Here is a 24930-nt window from a genome sequence, read left to right as displayed (position 1 = left end):
AACTCAGTTTTGGCGCGAATTTTTTTATTGCATTTTTAGAATCGGTTTATCTTACGTCTCCTTCTGAAAAAATGGCAGATCTCTAACCCAATTGCAAGCAGACCTTTCTGCCATGTGACCATTTGGCTGATATTTATTGTCCGAAAACTTTGCCGGCAAAAATATCGTATCTAAAGTTTCCCAATTTTCACCACACAATAACTTCACGTAAGTTGCATAATAATGCAATGAAAGAAATTCGTCTATTAACACCAAAATAAGTCCGATTTCGTGAATATATTTACCCAATATCGTTATTTATAAGCTGGGGCATCGATTTGTGTTCGATTTCTTATTGTGCATTCTACTTAAAGAGATTTATTGTTATGTAGTGAACACATTTATTTATTTATTTTGCGGAGATACGACCTTTTCACTCATAAAATAATTGTTAGGGTTTTAGTTCAGTTCATTTCGCTACACATACTTTTTATGATAAAATAAATTAAAATTAAATACGAATATGGAACAAAACTATTTAAGGAATGTGTTTTTGTCTTCTTGTCTTACACATATTGTTCATGGTAGTAAAGAAAGATATTTTATAACTCAGGTTCTTACAAACACCTTGCTCAATTTTGTGTTTCAGTATTTCCTGTTTTCTCCGGACTCAACGTCAACTGAATAATTACAACTGAATAATTATGTCAAGTATCCTAAAACGTACAGACCCGAAAACAATGCTATTTGGATCATAAATCACAACAGTGCATTTCACGTTTACATAAAGTGTGCAACCATACTGCATACATTTTATGGTATGAGTCCGTGATTCTATTTCACAACACAATGTCTTTAAAGTGGTTGAAGCAATCAGACATTACCCGAATACAGCCAGTACTGCGCGTTGTTAATTCAAGGGAAATCGGGAATTATGCCCATAAAGCCATGCAGTATAACTTTTTAATTGACATTTACTATTCCATCTTTCCAATCACAACACCAAGGTATCTTGTGGCTCAAACAGTACAAGGCGAATATTGTTTTAATGAATTTAAATTTCATCCCAACTGCATAAATGGGTGCTGAGTGTTTATGAATACATGTATATCGAAATGTGTTCACGGGGTAAGTTACTAGTAGAGTTAGCCTTGAAGAAAGGACTTCAAGAAACCGACGATGTGGTCACTGATAATACCAGCCCTTCTAACAGTATGCATTTTATGATACAAGGAAATAACATTACAGATAATTTACCTAATCCTGATAATGTTATACAGTTACAGTGTGATGAATCTGATGACTTTGAGGATTTTGATGACGACGCACGGGATCCAGACTGGGATCCAATGCAGGTTGCGGCACATAAACGCGGGATTTCTTTGAGCACAGATAGTGAAGATAACGAAGAGGCCATAAAAGACAAACATGAATCAAGGACGAATACTCGTAAACTGGAAGGAAGCTTATGCTTGAAGAACAAAAACAAGAAGTTAAGAATGCATGGTATGAAATACATGGGTGTTAAAAAAGACGATAAAGGTGTTAAAACATACTGCGTAGAACGAGCAGAGAGGATCATGGCTCCAAGTGCATGTTCAAAACGATGCGAAAAACATAAGCTAAGAAAATGTTCATCAATGGATGAAAACACGAGGAGTGCAACATTTACATCTTTTTGGAGAACCATGGATTGGAAACAAAAAAAAGATCTATGTTCTTAGCTTGGTAGAAAAATCTGATGTGGTCCAGAGAACCACTGCTAAGAAAAGTCGTAGAAACTTTTCATACCAGTGTTTCTTGTGGAAAGGAACTGAACGTCTAAATGTTTGCAAAAACATGTTTTTGTCAACTTTGGGCATTAGTGAAAAAACAGTTCCAACTTGATTAATAGCAGCAACTGTGGATTGCCAAAAGATATAGCAACATTGGGAACTGAAGGCAATGACAGACAGAACCATCGGATGATTCGATTATCATCTGCACGGGACTTCCTTGAAAAGCTACCAAACGTTCCTTCACACTACTGCCGGGCATCATCAACAAAGCAGTATTTAGAACCATTGTTCACGAGTTTAAATGAACTGTATCGTGAATACATTCGAGTAAGTGAAGCTGACGGGAAACGTCCATATCACAGAACTGGATTCAAACAATTATTCCATGAAATGAACTTGTCCCTTTGGCATCCAAAGACGGATCAATGCGATCTGTGCTGCTCATATTAAACGAACAATATTTCTGAAGATGAGTACCAAGCACACATCAAAAGGAAGACTGAAGCAAGAGAATCCAAACGTGTAGATAAAGAGAAAGCTATCGTTGACAGATCAGAAAACGTTATCACTCTGGACTTAGAAAGTCTACTTGTCTGTCCAAAATTTGAAGCAAGTAGCCTATACTGCAAAATGAAACTATCTTGTCACAACTTCACAATATACGATTTAGCTTCCGGTGACGTTATGTGTTATTTTTGGCACGAAGGGGAGGGCGAGCTCACCGCAAATTGTTTTGCATCGTGTGTTATTGACTATTTAAACATACTGAACCTCTCAGAGGTAAAAAAAAAAGTGACAATATATAGTGATGGGTGCACTTATCAAAACAGAAACGCAACTCTCTCGAATGCACTTCTACTGTTCTCAATGAAAAATAACATAACAATTGAACAGAAATATCTAGAACGCAGGCACACCCAAATGGAGTGTGATAGCATTCACAGTTGTATAGAACGGAAGATAAAAAGCAAATCGGTTTTCATTCCACAGCATTATGTGGATGCAATCAAATCTGCACGTTTACGTCCACCATACAAAATAAAGTACCTAGATCACACATTTTTCAGTGATTACAGTGCACTGTCTTTTTATCCATCAATACGGCCAGGACAAGGAGTGGGTTCTTCTGTCTTACATTAGAATTTTGAAATACTTACCTGAGGGTAAAATCCAATTTAAGACGAATTACTCTGATGATAATTACAATGACTTACCCAAACCAAGAAGTACACGAACATCCACAGAGGATGCAGTTTCCAGTCTATATCACAGCAAACTTCCCATTAAAATAACCAAATATGAACATTTGCAAAAGCTGAAGGAGGTGATGCCAAGGGACTATCACAGTTTTTATGACACTCTTGTCCATACCTGAGAACATTCGTGTTTGTTCATTTATATTGAGCATACATTAACTTTATATTTGAGAACATTTAGCGTTTTAGCATTACACAAGCTGAAGGTTGTGCTATCAAATGCTAAAAGACGATCACTTTCTACGATATATTTCTCTCCGAGGAACTACATTAATTTTTGTTTAAATTGTTTCTGACACTGTTCGGTTGATTTGATGATACATTAACATTATATCTGAAGTAATTTGAGTATTTACACAAACTGAAGGAAGTACTATCAGATACCCAAAGACTCAGTTGTTTAATTGGTGTCTCACAACAGTTAAATGGATGATATATTAACATTTTATTTGAGATAATTTGAGCACTTCAAATAACTGAAAGAAGTACAGTTATAATGTGTCCGATGACTACCTCAAACTATGATATGCTTGAACCCGAGAAAGTACTCTTTTTTTTTCTTTTTGCCTCACAGCAGTTAAATAGTGACACATGAATCGTGTTTTTTAAATGGTAATTCGAGCATTTAAACGGGAAAAAAACCTGAAGGAAGTACATGTATTATTAAATGTCATTATCTGCCAGTTTCTATGATACACTTGTACCAGATGAAGTGCAAGTTTGTTTAATTTGTTTTAACAACAATTAAGTTGGAGATACAGTGTAGGCCTACATTAATATTTTATTTCAGGTAACAAGTTGCTTTAAGGTTGGGTTTTTTTTTTTTTAGTTTGTTTGATTGTTAATAAAGTTAATAATATGTTTGCATCGGGTTTTTTAGTTTGTTTGATTGTTAATAAAGTTTTGCAGCGTTATACTGTTAATCCAATACTAGTGATTCTTATATTTTAAAAGTGAAGAAATGGCGTAACTAAGTAGAGACAACACAATGTTTCTAATGATAAGTTTGGAAAATGACGTATCTCAAATAAGTCGTCACGAACTGAAACAAACACAGTAAACGGATTTTCATATGTTTCAGTACTAGTAATTAGGTCGTTATATGAATTATTATTTATTTATTACAAAATGTTTAAAACTTACAACATTTTTTAGCCCTCCTGTAAAGAGCCGAAATTTGACTTTGGCCATTTCCGTCCGACAGCGACGATATATATATATATATATATATATATATATATATATATATATATATATATATATATATATATATATCCTCAATGCCGTAGACTACGGCCCGAGTGTAAATACTGTAACGTAAACAAACATACATTATATGTTGACGACAGTGGTGTCATTAAACAAAACAAACCTTTAAGAATCTAACGAGTATTATTGTGTGTGGGGGGGGGGGGGGGGGGGGGGGGGGGGGGGGGGGGGGGGGGGGAGGGCAGGGCTGTTCCACCCGAGGGTACATAATTTGTTGTCAGGGACGAAGCTTGCCGAGTCTCTGACATTATATTCTGTACCCGAGGGTGGAATAGCCCTGTCCCACATGGATACATAATGGAGGATTATTTTTCTCCCAAGCATTTTGGGAAAACGTGAAAAACCTACATTTTTTATTTTTTATCTTGCATTGAAATAATCATAACGGTTGAAAAGATCGTACCCAAAAATGGTTTATACCGAAAATAATAGTATAATTTCATTATGACAGCAGGTTTCCTTGTTTTTATGAAATATAAAAAGCATTTCTTGTGTGACGTCACCCGATGTTAATATCAGCTCAAACAACAGAAGTCACGTGGTCATGCCAGACCGATTTATTCCGCATGGGCTGACGTCATGGAATACGCCTGTCTTCCATGGCTAGGGATGGGAAAAATAAAGCTCATAGAGGTTGGCGACATCAATTTGGGACTTTATCTGATAATGTCCCTCAAACGATCAAAGTATCTCATGCGATCGCATAAATTAAGTGCTCTGCCGACTAAGCAAGATCCAGCCCCTCAAAACTACACAGATAATTAACCAAATATAAAGTCACGATAATTATTTACACACAGTAAAGAACAATCAGAAAATAGCAATTAGCAAGAAGCCACAAGCACTTAGTAACGAGCAATTAGCGACCAGCAATTAGCAACGAAGAAATATAGTAAGACGTGAATAGGAACGCGTAAATAGAAAATTGCAATTTTAATGTCACTGCCGGTATTCCATAGACCTGTCTATTTATGATAAAATTCGGTCAGCTTTGTTTTTTAATCGTCCCCCCATTCTTCCCACCCCCACCCCTTTGGTGAGATAAACTCTGGTACCATCACAGTTGCTTTCTTTGATACTTATCTGTAAACGTGTAACATAAACAAACTACGTCATTATTATACTCTGTTGGTGATTAACCAGAGCTACTTTAATACCTCGACCTGACATGGCTAACCGAATAACCCAAAAGTTAACCCCGTTTCGGTTAAGCGAGGTCATCAAAACAGCTATATCCGTGAATATTAATGAGCTTCAAGAACGAGATCAATGCGTGTTCAGCCAGACCGAACAAAAACGCTCGGCAGACTGGTTTATGCGCTTCATGTTAAACCGAATGACCACATAAGGGACCAGTCAAATAGTTCACGAGCGTTAGCGTCATTCACTGTTGTTGAACACTGATCAGCTGGGCATGTGACCTTCCTGTGGTGTTGTTGTTTGTGGTTAGTGCGAAAGAGTGAGTGTCTGTCGGTTGTAAACACACGGGTATATGTGCTGTGAAGACGTGACTTTAAAAAATTAAAATAAGATTGTTAAAGAATCTGCGCTAAGATGTCTGTCCAGGATTCGTCGCCGGCTTCGAGGGTGCGAGAGATTCCAACAAGAAGGGTTTTATTGAATGATATATCTCAGCTCCCTGGCGACTACTGCACTACTCCCGGAGGAACTCTTTTCTCCACGACGCCTGGAGGTAAACAGGACATTATGTCAAAGTTATGCACAATGAATGTTCTTATGCATACCAATAGCTGTGTGATTTAAACTCTGTTGCTTAAAAAAATAAAGATCCCGAAAGGTTTGTAATGCAACATGATGAACGTCTAAAACCAAATAGTTTCCAATATGGCGACGATGTGGCCATGTGACTTTTGTTTGGCAACATTACACTGTTTTATATTGTTACGATTGTATGATTTCAGGTTGGGGAGATTGTGTGTGTGGCATAACCCAAAGGTAAAGCACCCGATTCGCAATTGGACTGGGATCGATCCCTGTCGGTGGGCCATTGGGCTACTTCTTGTTTCTCAAAGGCTGTGGTATGTGCTATCCAGTATGGGATGGTGTATATAAAATATTCCTTGCTACTAATGGAAAAATGTAGCAGGTTTCCTCATAGTCCAAACAGACGTAGAAAGTGGTTGTGCACCTGCATTAGCGGGGATTCTAGAATTTTATAAAAATAATCGGTGATTTTAAAAATGTACTAGCCATAATTAAAAATTCACTAAATAAGTACAATTTTATCAATAGTAATAATCAGATATCATGGGCGGATCCAGGAAATATTTTTAGGGGGGGACCAAAAAAGAAGGGCACATTGACTCGTCAAAAGGGCACCTTACTACAAGTTTTGATATTTACAATTAATATGAATTCCTACAGTTCTACGTCATAATATACTAGCAATAATGAAGTAAATTGGAGTCACTCGCGTTAGAACCTCAATGGGGCCCCATTGAGACTCAATAACACAGACACATATCTGCAAGCTTGCGCATGTACACGAAAATCTTGATTTCATATATCTACAATATAATTATTGTTTACTTAAAAAAAAAAATTTCTACAAACAAAAAGGGCACTTGGACATTTTGAGGGCACTTGAACAATTTGGGGGGGGGACGCGTCCCCCTGGTTCCCCCCCCTTGGATCCGCCCATGGATATATCACCTAAATGGGGAGCTTGAGCTTAAAAATCCTTATATTGGGGTGAAAAGAGGGGGAAGGATATCGTTCACTGGAGAAATGTTGGTTTATATCTTCCAATTCACGTTTGGATACCTGTATATCTGCCAAGGAATAAACTTAAGATTTTAGCAGCACATTGTATTTGAACAATTCTTTGACACAATATTTATTGTATGTGTACACCAGTTTGGATTCACAAACTGGAACATTTGGTATAAATACAATATTCTTTAAATTGGTGGATTATCAATAATTCATTGTTTGGTCAAAACATAGAAGCATAGAATTAATTGATAATAGTATTTTTGTATCTACATAAATCCATGTTAAATATATTCGAACATGCTCCCCCAAATGTCCAGTTTCTCAGTTTCCGATTCTTGATGAGAGCAAAAATATTGAAAATAAAAGTAATTTCTTTTAGGTACATGTGCATTATCGAGTCAGTTTTGCCAATTTCTCCATATAGAAAGATTTAATACATTTTTAATCTTTACTCTATTTAACATGCCATGTTGAATGTCACGTCCAGGCTCAAAGTTTGAGGTGGTTATTTTAATCATTTAATACAACCAGTCATCATTATACCTTTTATTTATACTTGGAACATTGAGAAGAAGGAGAATTAAAAAGGATTTTAATTTCAGCCAGGACGTGACATTACATATTTTGAAAAATAATTTATGTACTAGCCCCTCACTGAATATCACTAGCCATGGGAGTCGGGCTACCATAATCTAGAAGCCCTGACTAGTTTTCTCAAAGACTATGTAAAAATTACCAAATGTTTTGACATCCAATAGCTGATGGTTAATAGATCAATTAACGGACATTTTGACGTTTATAATTGCTAGCCAGAATGTTTGTAATTGTGATATAGGTACTTGATTTGCAATACATACCATTTTTTGACAAATCCACTAGACCCCGGTTACGGCTAGTGAAATTTTGTAATCATTAACAGACATCTACCGACTTTGATATGAATGTACAATCTGGCATGAGTTCGACCCATACCCTCCACCCCCTTTCAGTGGTTAGAGTTAGTCTTTAGAGCCTTTGATATAGAGGGGTACGGGTCAAACATTTTTCACTCTTCTTTTTTTTAATCCAGATTTGTAACAAATAAAATTTATCATCAATACATAGTAATCCTGATATTATTAAGTAATACACAAGAGACAAATATAGATATTTTCATGTGCTGGTACAAATTGCACAATTATGTTTCTTTGATAAATGCTATGCATTTCAAGGTCTTTATTATTTGCATCAATGGTGTGTATACTGAATACATGTATATATACTCACGGAAAAAAGTTACTGTGCATCATTAAAATTTCAGTAGGACTTGTATTTTTAAAATTTAAAAATATTGTGATTTACAAAGATGTACTATTTATCTGTTAAAAGTATGGTGATCCTCTCCTGCCTTCTGAACCTGAAGTACTGTCTACACAATGTTTGGTGCGCCGTCGGTGATGATGTAACAGAACAACGTACTGATGTATGGTCATGGTCGTACTTTGTTATCACCTAATCGGTTGCTTTTTGTTCTTCCACTGGTTGGCCTTAACTTAGAGATGCATTAGGATGTGAAACGTATCATTTGAAGACATTTCCAAATGATTCCATATGTGCACCCACTTAATACTGACGATTTGCTGACATGGTGTCACATGTCGACTCCCTAAACATGGAAGATCCCTAGTACCCCTAAACTGTCGAGAACATCTCCGCAGATATTGCATAATGTTCTGATGAACACCAATGAATACCAAAATTACTAGCAACAGCGTTTGTGCCGTTCTAACCTCAATCATACCCATCCATACAATAGTTTTAAAGTCCAATGACCAAGAATGCTAGTAATGCAACGTGTGATCACAAAGTATGAATAGTTCGTGCAACTGACAGGACACCACTGGAATATCGACGGGAGTGATTACATATTCAGTTACTGAAATTTTTATAACCAGATTTCAAGTAAATTATATTCTATATATACAATCATTTGGTGCACAGGAACTTTTTTCCGTGAGTATATATCAGGGCTGGAACTTAATGGTGGCAATCGCCGTCAGTGACATATAAACTATCGTCAGTAGGGGGTGTCACTGATGGCACTCTTGTGCCACTGAATAAAAATTACTGCCGTCGGTCAAGCTCTTCACCAACGGACATTTTTAAAAACATCTGCCAGTATTTAACCAGGCATTTGGGTCCTGGTTGGAGTTAATGGGTGTTTAGTTAGGACTTCTCAAAGGAACTAGTCATGCGCGTATCCTGTGTTGTATAATATACGTTCTCACTGCATTTGGCCTTGTTTTCGTGTTATGCCGCCCCTTTTCACCTTGGCAGCCCCATTTGTTTTTCTGGGCCCCTCTTTATTTTCGGCATCCTGTTATAATTTACAGAACCCAGCTCCGCTATTTCAAAATGCACACTTTTTTCACATCGGTCAGTCTGCACACTGGACATCAAAGGAAACAAGCCGCGTTGTGTACAGAAGCATAACTGATGACAGTGACCGTAGTTATATACATAATTTAACACTATTTTTTAACAGCCTCTGTTGTGTACCATACCAGTATCCATTTGTATGTTTGATACACACAATAAAAGTTGTATTTTATTTTAGTAATGAAAACATTTTATTTTTATCGTTTCGACAATCTCCGACTGAAAAACCACTTATTTGGCACCAAATTTGACACGTGATCAGAGCGGTCATTCTGTCTTTTGTGTCCACTAACTCGTGTCTGATGTTTTATCCTCAAATGCAGATTTAATTGGTCGTAAGTACTAACTGATGATTTTTACTTACTGTCATTTGTTTATTCAGCAATTCTTTATAAAATATTAGAAATGTTTAATTTCTTTTTGCGGGGGATATCACCGCTTATAACGGAAGTGGTAGTGTTCATTATTTAAATCATTTATCTTGAGTGCCAAATAATATATACACTGCCTTTACCAAAACAAAACTACTTTTTATCAGCTGGCAATATCAATGTGATCAATTCACTCGATGAAGATTGCAATAAAAAGAACAGAAAATTTTTATCCCACAGTAGGGGATCACTTAAAAAATATCAAAAAAATTTCTTTATAATTATTTTTAGATAACTTAAAATCTTTATTAAAATTATATTAAAACTTTGATCAGTTTATCAAAACGAATACCCATGAATATCAGACTGACACTGTTTTAACTGAACTACGTTTTAACTAACAGTGCACAAAAGATAAGGCAGCTTGTACATGCTGTCATTGTACCAACTTTTCAGTACTAGATACTGAGGGGCAAAATAAGGGATAGGTATTTCAACACAACAATATAGGGTAACCAAACATTCCTCTTTTTTTTTTTTTTCAATTTTTTTTTATAAATAGGGGGGGGGGGCGCGTGACATCCCTCCTTTAATTTTCACCCAGCGAGGTCACTGTATACAATTTAATGTCATCCATAGGACAATTTTCATGTCATATTCACCACAAACGTGGGCAACTTTGTCTCAGAAACACCAAGTTCCGTTAAATTGTTAGCTTATGCTAGTATAGTCCATGATTCTATTTATAATAAATATTTTTTTATTGAAGTTTATTGACATAAATTGAAGAAATTTGACTACATGTACATACAGAAAAATAACCTTTATATCAAGGCTTCTAGATTATGGTAGCCCCACTCCCATGGCTAGTGATATTCAGTGTTGGGCTAGTAAATAACTATTCTAACTAGCCCGATTAAGTCTGATTTTGTAAATATGAATATCATGCCCCATCTTCCCACCCCCAATCTAAGGGTTTTTAAGCTATATCTCCTTCTGTACGTGACATATTTGATTATTACTACATATATTAGTAAAAGTATATTTATTTAAAGTAGGGCTAGTGAATTTGTAATCATGGCTAGTATAATTTTACAATCACCGATTCTGTGGCTAGTCGATTTTTATCAAATTCTAGAAGCCCTGTGTATATATAAACATGGCTCCTAAATTTGTTAAATGTGCCTAGAAAAATAGATGTATGTACCATCTGGCTCCTAAACAGAAATCCTTGCACCCTGGTAGACAAGTGAAAACTTCACTGTAGAGTAATTTCAGTTGTGACTAGGGAATCAGTGTGCTGGTCTAAATAATGAAAGCTCTGTCAAACATGTACTGCCATTTTAGCTTTAATCTTTTTAGGTCATTATGAAGCAACTTGTAGGACAGTAACACCTTGCACTTGACCCTTTGCAGAATTGTTAGAACAGCTGAACTTTCTCATTATACCTGTATATGAACAAGACTATCTACCAACCAGAGTATGACACAGGCTAGCAGTGATAAAAATAAGCAGAATTTTTCACTAGTCCAACAGACAAGTACATCTACAAATCTACTTGTCCATCAATTTTTACTTGTCCAGATAAGTTGTTAGTTTATTCAAGAGCAAGGACAGTGTTTGTGATTGCTCACAATGAAACAGCATTATAAACTTCTACTGGTCCACTGGACAACCACTGAGGTCCATTTTGCTTGTCCCAGCAGATTATCACTTGTCAGGACAAACGGATAAATTAAGTGCTTATTTCGAACACTGGCTAGTGGGTTTGTAAATTCCACTAGTCCACCAAAATAAAACACTAGCCCAAATTTCTGATCAATTACAACAAACTTTATATCAGGCTGAAAAACAGTGTTTCCAGGAACACAACCCCATTGTACCTAAAAAGGGGGCTATTAATTAACATAATTTTTAAAAGTTTGATCCTAAACCATTGTCCCATTTTTGCTAACCCCCAACCCCCTTCCAGTCCCCTCAGTCGGGGTGGGTAAATAATTTTAACAAACTCATCTCTCTAACCACCCACAAACAAAATTTTAAGAATTAAATGCACAATATGAGAGTGTAACACAGTAATGCATGGCCTGGTGTTCAGTGTATTCGGTAGTTAATTGTCAACAAGAACAGTGATGTCAGTTGCTCAGATAGCAATATATCCCATGTTAGACATATACAAAAATATATTGGCAAGATCTAACTCGTTAACTGACAGACAAAAAAAATATTATTCTGTACAGGTGTGGAACATTATCCAAACTGCTACACACATTAAACAGGTCAAGTCGGCTCTGAGCTGTTATTATCAAAATATATTGTCTTCCCTGATTGCCAACATCCCTATCACAAGTAAGTGAGGCATTAAACTAGAAGACGCTAGATAAATAACACATATACTGATTGATTTGTCAGAATAACATTTATCAAACAAATGTCAGTGAAAGAATAGAATAGAAATTAATGTGAGCTAGCGTTTTTTGTTTTTTTAATCATTGGTGTAGGAAGGTGCGAAAAAGAGGGGGGAAACACACAGACAGATATATATATACAATCTTTTTGAGTTAGCCCAGTGTTCTCGCTGCTCCATTTAAGTGGGGCGGTCTGCCCCACTATTCCATTTTGCTGCCCTTCTTTCATGTTCTCCGCCCTCCTTTATTCTTCTGCGCCCCTCTTTATTTTCCAGCACCTATATCCACTATTTTCAAATGCACACTTTTTTCCACACAAAAAAACAACGATCAGTCTGCATACTGGACATCAAAGGAAACAAACTGCGTTGTGTACAAAAAAGCAATTGACGAAACATTTACGACAGTTACCGTAACGTAATTTAACAGTATTTTTAACAGCCTCTATTTTGTCTAATATCTGTATCCATTTGTATGTTTAATAGACGCAATAAAAGTTATATTTTATTTGAGCAATGAAAACATTTTTATTTTTTACGGATTCGGCAAACTCTGATTGAAAAAACCCCTCACTTATTTGGCGCCAAATTTGTCACGTGATCAGAACGGTCATTCTGTCTTTTTTTTCCACTAACTATCATCTGATATTTTGTCCTCCGTTGCAGATATAATTGGTTGTAACTGATGATTTTTACTTTCTGTCATTTTGTTTATTCAACAGTTCTTTATAAAATATTGTAAACTTTTCATTTTAGGGAATATGAATGCTAATAAAAACAACGGAAGTGGTAGTGTTTATCATTAAAATCATTTATCTTGAGAGCCAAATAATATATACACCACCTTTACAAAAAACGATTGAAACTACTTTTTATCAGCTGGCGATAATATTTTATCACAGCGATCGATTCATTCGATGAAGATTGAAATAACAAAAAATGTATCTGACATTAGGGGATCACTTTACAAACATCTTTATTGTTTTTCGTATATCTTGAAATCTTTATTAAAAATAATAATATTAAAACTTTGATCGGTTCAGCAAAACCGGAACTGTCTGTAAATGTCAGACCGACAACATCTTTGGGTTAATTAAAAGATGAGCCTGTTTGTATTTCGTATTTATAAACCTTTTTGTGCTTTTTTTGTAGCCAAAATAAGGAGTATGTCTTTTCACAAGTCTACCAACACACAACAATATGGTAACCAAACTCCCCCCTCCCCCCTCCCCCCTTTGTTTTTGTTGCTTTTCGTCTATTGTTTTTTTTGGGGGGGGGGGGGGGGTTGATGCCAAGCGGCCGCCCTCCTTTAATTTTCACCCAGTGAGAACACTGTAGCCATATAATGAATTTCTTTAAAATTTGATTTTTGAATTGTCTTTTCCCGCTTAAGTCACTGTGTTCGATTTCCTGTCACATGTAATATTTCACTAGCAGATAGTTGGCCACCAGTAATCATGACATTAATATACTTACCAATGTAATTGTACTCAAGTTTTAAGTGTAAACATTGAAAACACAAAAGTTCTTTGTTGTTATCATTCAGAACACATTTTAATTATTTCTTAAATAACTTTTTCATTGTGTTTGCTCCTGTATACCCCCCCCCCCCCCCCCCCCCCATTTTGACACTGAGGTTATTCAAAGGATGCCTGCTATAGAAATATAATACATCACATGTCTGTTCATGTTATTACTGCTATTTTTTCCGAATTATTGACCATTGCTACAATTCAATACTTATAAAAATATCATTAATAAGTGGGATATGGTGGTATATGTACATGTAGATGGTTGAAAAAAGTATGTTTAGGGACAAATTAACATCTTTTTTTAGGTAATACTATGTTGGGCTATTATATAAGTGAATGGTCAGTGACAATATGCTTATACTATAGTTAAGTAAAAGAGTAAAAGTTGATATTAACATTAGCCAAGTATCCATCAGGCCAGTAGCGGACTAACAAGTTTCATTTATCATTTGTAGAAATACATGCATGTATAATTTAAATACTTGACAGTGGTATACATTTAATATTAAGTGTCAAAATTTGCATATTAAGTTGTCATCTTCTATGTACAATTACACACATGTACATGCATGTATTTTATGTTGATGTGATCATTTTATGTCAACAGCACATAATGTCTTTTTGGTTGCCAGCTATTTATGTGGCCAGCCATAAAAATAATGTTTTCCATTTATCAGTTACAGCTTACTTCTTTAAAGTTATGATGTCAGCTTTTTATCAATCTGAGAATGGAATTTAGCGCAGTCGTTAGTGTTTTCATCATAGGATCGAACCTCGTTGGTGGACCTGTTATTTTTTCTTTATAAAAGATTCTATGCTACTAACTGAACAATGTAACAACTTTCCTCTAAAGACTACCAGTCAGAATTATCAAATCCAGTAGCCAATGATTAATTAATCAATATGTTCTAGTAATGTCATTGAACAAAACAAATTTTTAACATTATTCAAACCTGTTTATGAATATGATGTAAATATAACTTTTTGTTAAATTGTTATTGACAATTGCTACTTTTAAATTGATGGCTTAAGTTGCATAAAAAATAATTAATAATAATTACTGTCATTCCTAAAATGGTATATTGAAATTGTATGTGAGAAAATCATATTTATTTTGTTTCTGACTTCGCCGTTGGGTTAACACAGAAAACAAACCAATGAAACAGGGCGACCAACTTAACGAAATTTTCAGAAAAATCCGGAATTTTTAACCCATATCCGGAATTCCGGAATTAATGTCAAATATCTGGAAATTTTTCCAAATTCGCTATCATTATTTTTTGGGGAAGCAACCATTTCTGAATATATTAAAAATTTTCTATATTTTTAAATTCCAAGTTTATTAAACAAGCGTTTATCATTCTGCATTCTCCATTGCAACCTGAACTTGGCTGAAGTTGGTATTATCGACTGTTTTGTGCTATTACTAAGACGTTTGTCTATTGGCTGTATTTGTCAACAGTCGACCAATGAAACTGTACAATTAAGTCACTTCTTTCGATTTCCTGCCATGTGTAATATTTCACTAGCAGATGGTTGGCCACCAGTAAACTTTACCCATCCATGACATTAATATACTTACCAATGTAATTGTACTCAAGTTTTAAGTGTAAACATTGAAAACACAGGAGATTGACAAACCATTTTGACACTGAGGTTATTCAAAGGATGCTTGCTATATGACTCGAAATATAATACATCACATGTCTTCATATTAAGTACTGTTATTTTTTCTGAATTATTGACCATTGCTATAATTCAATACTTATAAAAATATCATTAATAAGTGGGATATGGTGGTATATGTACATGTAGATGGTTGAATAAAGTATTTTTAGGGACAAATTAACATATCTTTTTTCAGGTAATACTATGTTGGGCTATTATATAAGTGAATGGTCAGTGACAATATGCTTATACTATAGTTAAATAAAAGAGTAAAAGTTCATATTAACATTAGCCAAGGACAATATTTCAAAATCTGAGGGAACCGGAAGTCGGTTCACGTGGTTTTTACCTAGGTAACCAATTGTTCGGTTACATGAATTATATTTGCGTAACCCGTGAGTTACCTGATCGGTTACCTCAAAATTACATTGAAATTATATTTTAAATACATAGTTTTTAGCTGAAACAAAGTTAAAACAAATACAAAAGAAAACATTTTACCAAAAAAAAAAAGTCTTTAATGCTTGTTAAAGTTAACAATATTATAAAAGAACTGAATATCAGCCCCAGTACTGAAACAAAATACAGGGGCGTAGCCCGAAATTTTCTTAGCGTTACGCACGCCAAAGGCATGCCCGAGCAAGGATATTCAGGGGGCCTCCCCCTGTGAAAAGTTTGAAACTCGGGGCGTTTGTAGATGCAATCTGAGCCTTTTCGGAGGCTTTTTTTTTTTTTTTTTTTTTTTTTTTTTTTTTAATCTTTTTTTCAAGTCAATTTTAAGAGGATATTTTATAGAACAATTACAGACAGCCTCAACCTATTCCCGGATTTTGTTTTTGCATTACGCACATGCGTAATGGGCACTACGCCTTTGAAATATATACATAATCATTTGGAGGGATTCCGTTTTGCGGTGGCTATGCTACTTTCACTTTATCGATGGTACTTCTATACTACAGTGACGTTCCAAATGTTGTTTTTTTTAAAGCTCATTATGCGATGTTAGTATTTTAAAACTTTTTTGACACTTTTGGATTCCTGTTTACGTTAAAACTGTTTTTAACATGTGTAAAATTATAGGCAATCCAATATTATATCTACATATATTCCTTTAGAGATAAAATATCAGCAGATAATTTAGCCATCCCCAGCGGTCTGAGCACATTTCTTTAAAACTTTTGGCTCAACTCTATACTGAACATTTACTTTAACTGGTTGCAAATTACAACTGTTGAAATATAACGTTGTTTACTGATTTGCTGCGCATCAAGTATCTAAAATTCAGCCTAAAACATTTGTCGAAATACTAGTAGTATGTCTGCATGAATAAACGTCTTGTAATCGTGAAGTTTGCAAGTTTTAATTTCTGAACGTTTACAGGTCATGACGTAACCAGTTTGTGGCCTTTGCGTAACCGACACGTGAACAGAATGGCGGTTTGCGTAAAATATTGTGCCCTGCATCGTCGAAACATCTTCAAATTCTGGCATTGTCAAGTTTTTTTTTTTCAGGAACGAGAATTGTGTATGAAAGGAGTTTCCTACTAAAGTGTCGCAACTCGCCACTTACAAAGAGTCCTCCAACCAACATGGCCAAAATACCTGGCATAACTACGATGGGGGAAGTTGAGATAGCAAAGGAAAATGGCCTGAAAACTGTAGATGAGAAAGAGAAGGCAGCTAACACACGTATGTAGTACTATGTAGTACATGAGTCACAAAGGGGACTTGACCATTGACCACATCTTTTATAAGATACAAAAAATATATACCCTTAAAATAGCTGGACATTGAATTTTTTTCTTCTTCACAATTCAGGATAAATATATTAATATATGAATTCCTTCCAGAGTACATAATTATAACATTTTCTGTTTAGTTTATCTTGTGTTTGTATTAATGTTTAAGAATGCTCTCCTGGGCATACACCTCAGTTATTGGGACTCTGGGCTCGAAATGGCCTATAGCAAAGTCGCATGTCCTGTTTGGTCGACTTTATTTTAAAAAAAATAATGGTGTTAGTCCCCCAAATATAACTATTTTTTTTAGAGCTATAACACATGAGCCACTATTAATATTTGTATTCCACATTAAAATCTTGCTTGCGGTTCGCTTACCAGAATTTGCCAACATGCATTATTATTTTTGGGGCCACTATATTTTTGGCGAGTTTTGAACCCTGGGGATGGTGTGTCTCAAAGTAAAGGTCGATGATTATTATGCTGTTGACTCACAAAATTTGGTGTCCTGAATGCACATTGATCTGGAAGTGGATTTCATGATATTACCCACTGACACACCATTTGCAAAATCGTATTGAACCAAACTGACGTGTATACACCAAAAACAGTTATGATATAACAGAATGAATATTTAACGGCATCCCAGCACAAAACTATAACATTATATACAAAAACATTTGTACAGCTAAATGTGGACTAGTGCATAAAGCACCCTCATACACAAAAACTACACAAGTTCGATATCGATTATATTCTTTATCCATGATAACATAAACTAGTATATGATATGGAGAGTTGGCCCCAAACGTCTTTCTCTCATGCCAGATACTCTCTCTCTCTCTCTCACTCTCACTCAGAGTGAACTGAGTTCCTTAAGATAGCTTCAGGGACAGTGTTTAACATATATTAATGTCCCAAGTACCTAAGTCTAAATAAAGAAAAATAAACCTCAAATGCCTTAGTGGTGTTTATGCATGTTTAGTATAATAAAACATTATGCTGGGTGCTTTAGTTGAATTCATCACAAAAATAAGAAAAAAAATATTGATTTCCTATAGATTCTAAGCACCAATTTAGAACTGGCACCGTTTATGTTAATCAAAGCTGAACATTAATTTTCAGGCTGTATGTTTAAAACGTATAGGTAACTTAGATGAAACATTACTTACGACATATTCTGTGAGCTAAGTAACAAATTTAAGATTACATCTGTTGTGGTAAATTTCAAAATAAATAAAATTAAAACCCAAAAATTGTCCCTTCAACCGTTGGCAATAATTTTTATCCAGTGGCAAAGAAATAGTCATTAGTAAAGCGTCTGGTCATCAGAAAAGCTTCTGAACTCATATTGCAGTTACAGCCATTACCATTGGTGTCGTCAATAAATTTAAACTCTGCTGTTAGTGTTGGGAATTGGTTGGAATGTCATCATCGGTTATAATCAGTTTGCATGATCAACTTTGATTACACAATCCATTAGAATTATATGAACATCAGGCTTTAAATCATAAACACCATGTACCTAGCATTGTGTTCACCAAGATAGACCCAATAAATCAAAATTTTTACCTTCAGTAACTATTTAATATAATTTTTATTTATGTACACCGTAAAACAAACCCCAACCCCAACATATTTACACCAATTCCATCATGTAAACTGGAGGAACAATTACAGTTAACATTTCCCACACAATCGATTATGGATTTTTATGATATGAGGCAAACTGATAAATTTTCAATTATAATCGATCATTGGCTATTTTTATTTATATTTGTATCAGTGATAAATAATTAAAAATTAATTGATCCCATGTTAAATCTATGCATAATTAATTTTATCTAACGTGATGTTTTTGTGATTTATTAACTTAAATACAGTGTGTCCCACAGGTCCTGGGTGGGTCTACCAGGGGCCCATTCCATGAAATGATCTTAACAATGCACACAAGTACTTCTTATTATTGTCAAGGACATTTTTTTCCAATAATTGTCAGCCCATGCCACACGATGTAGCTTACTATTGTCATTTCGCTATTAAACCCCATTTTTCATAAATAAAATTGCACTTTACTTACATTTTATTATTTAGAATACACATTTCCATTCACCTGAAGTGCTTTTTGGTAATCCTGATGTTTGTAAAACCACGAAATGCATTTTTAGCATTTTTTCACAAGACGTGCTGTCGAGAAAAAAACGTTAAGCAAGCGAGGTCCAATCTATTTTTAGAGGGGATATTTCCATTTCAATGTCACAGACGTTGGTATATCACGTGACCGTTATCATTTTGGTTCGGTTTGTTTTCTCGTGCACGGTTCACGCAATCAACATCCGATTTGTTGTTGTTCATTTGTGAGATTTTTCTTCACAGTTCGTGAACATTTTCAGTAACAATAAAGTTCAGACAAGTAAGTGTCTCAATACAAAACGTTACAAACCCTTAAAACCAATAATTTTGCTAAGTCTTACGATATCTGGAGAGGGGATACAACCAGGACAGAACAGTTGGAACATGTCCAGGAGAGGTGAAATGAACGCACCCCAAGTCTGTGAAATGTGTCGTGACATAGGCATTGTTGTGCTTCGTGCGACATCTACCGGTGACATCAGAATACTGACTTTCAAAATTATTTCAAGCAATTGGGACATGGGGATTCCCATGGTATTTATCAATATAAAACCTGCTTTTTCACTCCATTTGATAAAAACGTGATCCAAGTGTGTTACAGGTTTGTAGATTAACCAAATTATAATTTATTTTCGCTGGATGGAACTAGGGTGTGCGGCTTTAAGTTATGGCAAAAATTTAGTGGCAACAACTTTGGCCTTTGGTTAACATCTAATAGCCAGTCGTCATTAAACATTTATTTATTCATTAGTTTATCTTAAAAGTTCAGCTCCATTTTTCATAAACTTGTAAGTCTAGATCATTGAAACTTCAAACTTGGTTTGAATGATCTAGGACTTGAATACCAATATCTTGCTTACCATAAACTGATTTGGTGTCGTTCACAGCTAAATTTATGGATGTTCATGTCAATATGTTAATTTAAACAAAAAGTAGTTTTTTTAAAAATAGAACTACTAATAATTAATTTTACATCACTTTTCTTTGTTAAAATTAATTTTAAAATTAATTTAATTTTAATTAGATTTTTTTAACATGCATGGATGGAACTGTGACACCAAATCAGTTTATTTTTGTTTGACATGTCATTATGATTATTTCTTTGTAGTGCCTGCAGAAGACCAGCCGCAGTTTGAGATGGACATCTAGAGTGGGAATTATTCATAATGCCTTTCATTGTATTCTTCCTGTCAGGCTTGTGTGTATCAGAGTGCAGTGGTAAAACACAGCCTATTATTTGATACAGTAACCTTGAACTTGCTGTCCTGTACCCAGGAAACCTCTATAAAATGCCAAGTTACCCAGGTGGCTAGCGGCTAATTCATAGGATGGCACATGCCTCTCTGTGAGAAATATTCATCAGCTGAATCAGAACTTTTGTACCTGACATGGCCATGCAATTCTTGTGATGTGGAGGAGACTCAGTACTGCATAAAGTTGGGTTGTTGTTGTTTTTTGGGTTTTTTAATGATATGGGGATTTTTTTGGTTGGTGTACATACAGATTGCTTGTTATGTTTTATTGTTAAAAGTGAAACATTGAGAAAAGCTCATGTGGTTTTCTGAATCCTGAAGTTGTACATATGTTTTTATTGGTGCAAACACTGCTAACATTCTTTTTTTTTTTTACAAGGTGGGGGGAGATAATTTATCTCAGAATTTAATGTGCTTCTGAATACATCATCATCCCCTCTGTCAAAGACATTTGTTATAGAAAATAGCAGTTCATGTGTGTAATCAAATTATATATGTTTTTCATTAAACTTTTGTAAAATTCCAAGTCCAGTTATTAGCTATTTGTAAAATAGGTTTTTGCTAACCCAGTTCTTTTACATTGTACTTTAATATGTATGTATGTAGTATTGGATGATCTTTCAGTGTTAAAATATCAGATGCTTAATGAACACAATGGGAACAGTAGTATGCATGCTGTGATTGACTGCACACAGGCTCATAGTGTATGATTCTAGGTCACCTGAGCTGAAGGCTGAACAGACCTGTTGCAATCTCTCTTCATCTGCCATCATCTGTTGTGCATCGCACATAGTGCACAAACTAAACTTTTCAACTTTTCCAAAACTATTTGACTAATTCCAACCAAATTTTGTGAGAAGTGTCCTTGGTACATGGAGAAACAAATTTGTGAATTTTGGTCATTGTGACACACACACACACACATCCCAGGGGCTCAAGGGTGAGTCCCAAAAGGGAAAAAAAAAAAAAAAATGTTGCAACTTATAATTTTAAAATGTAACAGTTCTCTACATAAGTAATTGATGGTTTCAGTAAAATATTGTACCTGATACTATTGTATAAATGTGTTTGCTTAACACAGGATTGTTGACACATTTTAAAATGGCTGTGTCTTTGAAACAGACATGAATGTGTCCATGGCTATACTTAGCCTACAATAACTTAGAATCAGTGAAACAAGAAGAAGAGAAGAATAAGGGCACACGAACAGTTTCATTCTCAGCTGGGCTGGGGTGGGTGGGTGGGTGTTACAAATGCACCCACTAGATTTTGATTTGGCGACCTTTTTGGAATATTTTGTCCATTCAGGTTAGATTATTTATATTTAAAGCTTGTTGCACTTAGTAACCAATTTCTTCAATATGTGGCAAATTTTTAAAAACTTTATTCGCCTCAAAAAACTTATTGTTTTTCAATTGCTGTATTAAAAACCGGATTTGTTTTCAATCATATTTTCTGAAGCATTTATTGACTGAGACATTTTCAACTTTTCAAGTTCCACCAGTCAGATTTCAAACAGATGTATTCCAAATGATCCTCTCGTGTCTTTCACCAAGTGTTGCTATATTTGAGGCCAATTCAAAATCCATGAGTGGCGGTCTGGCCTCCGATTGATAGACATGTTTTACTTCAATTTGCTGTGTTAATGTCAAATTAGTGGTCATCAGATTACCATCTGTGATAAAGCATTACCATGTTTCACTTTCAGGGGTATAGTTAGTTTAATACTAGGTGAGCGATTCTGACCCCATGGGCCTCTTGTTGACAGTATGGTATTTAAAAGAATTGAAATAAAGTTTAAAATGTCAACCCATTGCTAAAAAGATGCATTGTGTTTCAGTACACCATGTTTTTAGGTCACCTGAGCCAAAGGCTCAAGTGACCTAGTTTGATGCTTCTTTGTTTATCGTGGTAAAGCTAGCAAAGTCGGCCCTGCATTGTGTGTAAACTTTTCATATTTCAACTTCTTCTCCAAAACTACTTTACCAATTCCAAACAAATTTTGTGGGAAGCGTGCTTGGCACATGGAGACATAAATTTGTAGATTTGGTCATTCTCACACAAGCACACACCAGGGGCTTGAAGGCAGGGCCTAAAAAGGGAATATTAAGCCGCCAAAATAAAATTTCATAATCTTAAAAATGTTAAAACCAAATGGGTGTTCATATATGTTGAGGACAACGTACTATAGGTTTCCAGTGTTTGGGTATGGCACTATGGAATTGAATGAAACCACAGTCAACGGAGTATGGAGGCCAGTGTTTCTGCCAGAAAGAAATTTTTGGGTATGGCACTATGGAATTGAATGAAACCACAGTCAACAGGGGGCCCCTCCCAGAAAGAAAATTGGTTACATTTAGGGTTAGGGATCAGAAAATCGTACATTAATGATAAGAGTCATTATTTTTTTCCAAATGTTAAGTCAAAAAAACCCTGCCAAAACCTTTGGGTATGGCGCCATACCCATTTTACCCACTGGCAGAAACCCTGGAGGGGGGGGTCTCTCCCAGAAAGAAAATGGGTTATGGTTAGGGTTAAGAAAATCATATAGTAATGATAACAAGTAATTAATTTGGTCAGAAAGTTAACTACAAAAAAAAAAGATGTGCCAAAATATTTGGGTATGGCGCCATACCCATTTTACCCTGTGGCAGAAACCCTGGTTTCATCTCCATCCTTCTGTAGATTTTGAAATTAGGAGACCTCTTTTTTGCAATTCCTCAAGATATTAAGCTGAAATTTTGTGTACAGTTGCATATCTTTATGTACTATTACAGTTCAAGTTGGACTTTCATGACAATTTACTCATTTTGGACAGAGTTATGAACCTTGAACTCAGGAGATATGAAAATGTGTTTTCTAAAAAAAATCTGTTTAATTTTGCAATGACTCAAGATACATGTACTGAAATGAAATAGTTACAGATGAAGTGTATCTTTCTTGACAATTAACCCATTTTTCACAGTTATGGCTCTTCACCTTAGGAGATACGGAAATTTGTTGGGCTTGTTTAATTTGTTAATGTCATTAATAATGGGTTCCCCATTTGTCCCTGTGGATGGGGTTAAGTTTACAATATAGTTATATAGCAAAATTTAAACTTATTTTTGCTTTAGGTGCTTGCGTTGCAGGATTGAACCATCTCTGGATCCATCTAACTGATTTGGGTTTTTTTTTGGTTTCAACCAGTGTACCACAACTGGTCAAAGGCTGTGGTAAGTGCTTTCCTGTCGGTGGGCCCATTGAGCTATTTTTCGTCACGTCCAGTGCACCACGACTTGTATATCAAAAGCCGTGGTATGTGCTATCCTGTCTGTGGGAGGGTGCATATAAAAGATTCCTTGCTACGAATGGAATTTTTTTTGCGGGTTTTCTCTATGTGATTGTATCAAAATGACCATATGTTTCACATCCAATAGCCGATGATTAATAAAACAATGTGCTCTAGTGGTGTCATTTATAGAATTTAGTCTGAGAGGCAGACTCAAATTTCTTCATATACATTTTGACTCAATTTTTAAAAAAGATAGTCTACTCCCAAAATTGTGATGTAGTTGTCATGTACGTAAAAGTCATTACTTTGTGCCTAGGGAGAGATGAAGTGTACTGGAGTTGTATAGACAAACTGCATTTCTTCTTCTTCTTCAGGTTCAAACACTGTTCATTACAGCTCTTAATTTAGATCAGGATTTGTATGTTCCTGATGAACTGTGTGGTGTTGATCAGTTAAATTCACATTCAGTTCCCCATAGCTGGTCTCTAAAGTGCATCAGTATTGGCCAACAGCTTGTTCTCTCGGTGGTGTATGTAGGACACCCTTGTGGTATGTGCTCTGGATCTTGTATTCCTGAGCCTCAAGGACATTCCATGGATGGTGAAATTGAGGTGATGCATAGGGGACAGTAGGCAACAGTGGCCGATTCTGAGTCAAAAGATGATTGTTTTTTGCCATTTCTCCAGGTCCAAAAGGATTGTGTCCTCCCTAGTGATGTTATGTTGGTGACACCATTCTTGTTGAAGCTTGTGTTGGATGAGTGTTTTTGGAGATTGGGTGCCGGAATTGCTGCTTTTCACTTCCAGCCTTGGACAGTCTGTCGGCCTCTTCATTTCCACGGATATCACAGTGGGATGGTATCCACTGGAGTGCTGTGGTTCTTGTCTGTGAGAGCTCTCTGTAGTGTGCCACTTGTGCTGGTTTTTGCTGGTGACATGACAGTTTCCAGTACAGACCTGCTCCGTTAGAAAGACAAGATACCTGCAATCAGTTAGAAAGACAAGATGTGTGTCGAGTCCTGCGAGGGTACTAAAGATATTGACAGCTTCCAGTAGGTCGATCTGTTCAACTCTATAGTTGGTGGAGAGCTTTTCAGTAGGCAGGGATCTTGATATAT

General features: G+C 35.5%; 1 protein-coding gene across 1 annotated transcript; it reads left to right on the top strand.

Annotated features, from left to right (window-relative positions):
• The first annotated feature begins 5687 nt into the window (after positions 1-5687).
• LOC121378666 (eukaryotic translation initiation factor 4E-binding protein 2-like) lies at positions 5688-22348 on the top strand. The gene is made up of 3 exons (XM_041506944.1): positions 5688-5975; positions 16927-17103; positions 20395-22348. The coding sequence occupies exons 1-3, from the start codon at positions 5837-5839 to the stop codon at positions 20433-20435; spliced, it is 357 nt and encodes a 118-aa protein (XP_041362878.1). The 5' UTR covers positions 5688-5836; the 3' UTR covers positions 20436-22348.
• The last annotated feature ends 2582 nt before the right edge of the window (positions 22349-24930 follow it).

This window comes from Gigantopelta aegis, chromosome 8 (assembly GCF_016097555.1).
Source record: "Gigantopelta aegis isolate Gae_Host chromosome 8, Gae_host_genome, whole genome shotgun sequence".
Lineage (NCBI taxonomy): Eukaryota > Metazoa > Mollusca > Gastropoda > Neomphalida > Peltospiridae > Gigantopelta > Gigantopelta aegis.
The sequence above is the reverse complement of the archived record's forward strand: the minus strand, read 5'-3'. Positions and strand labels throughout refer to the sequence as shown.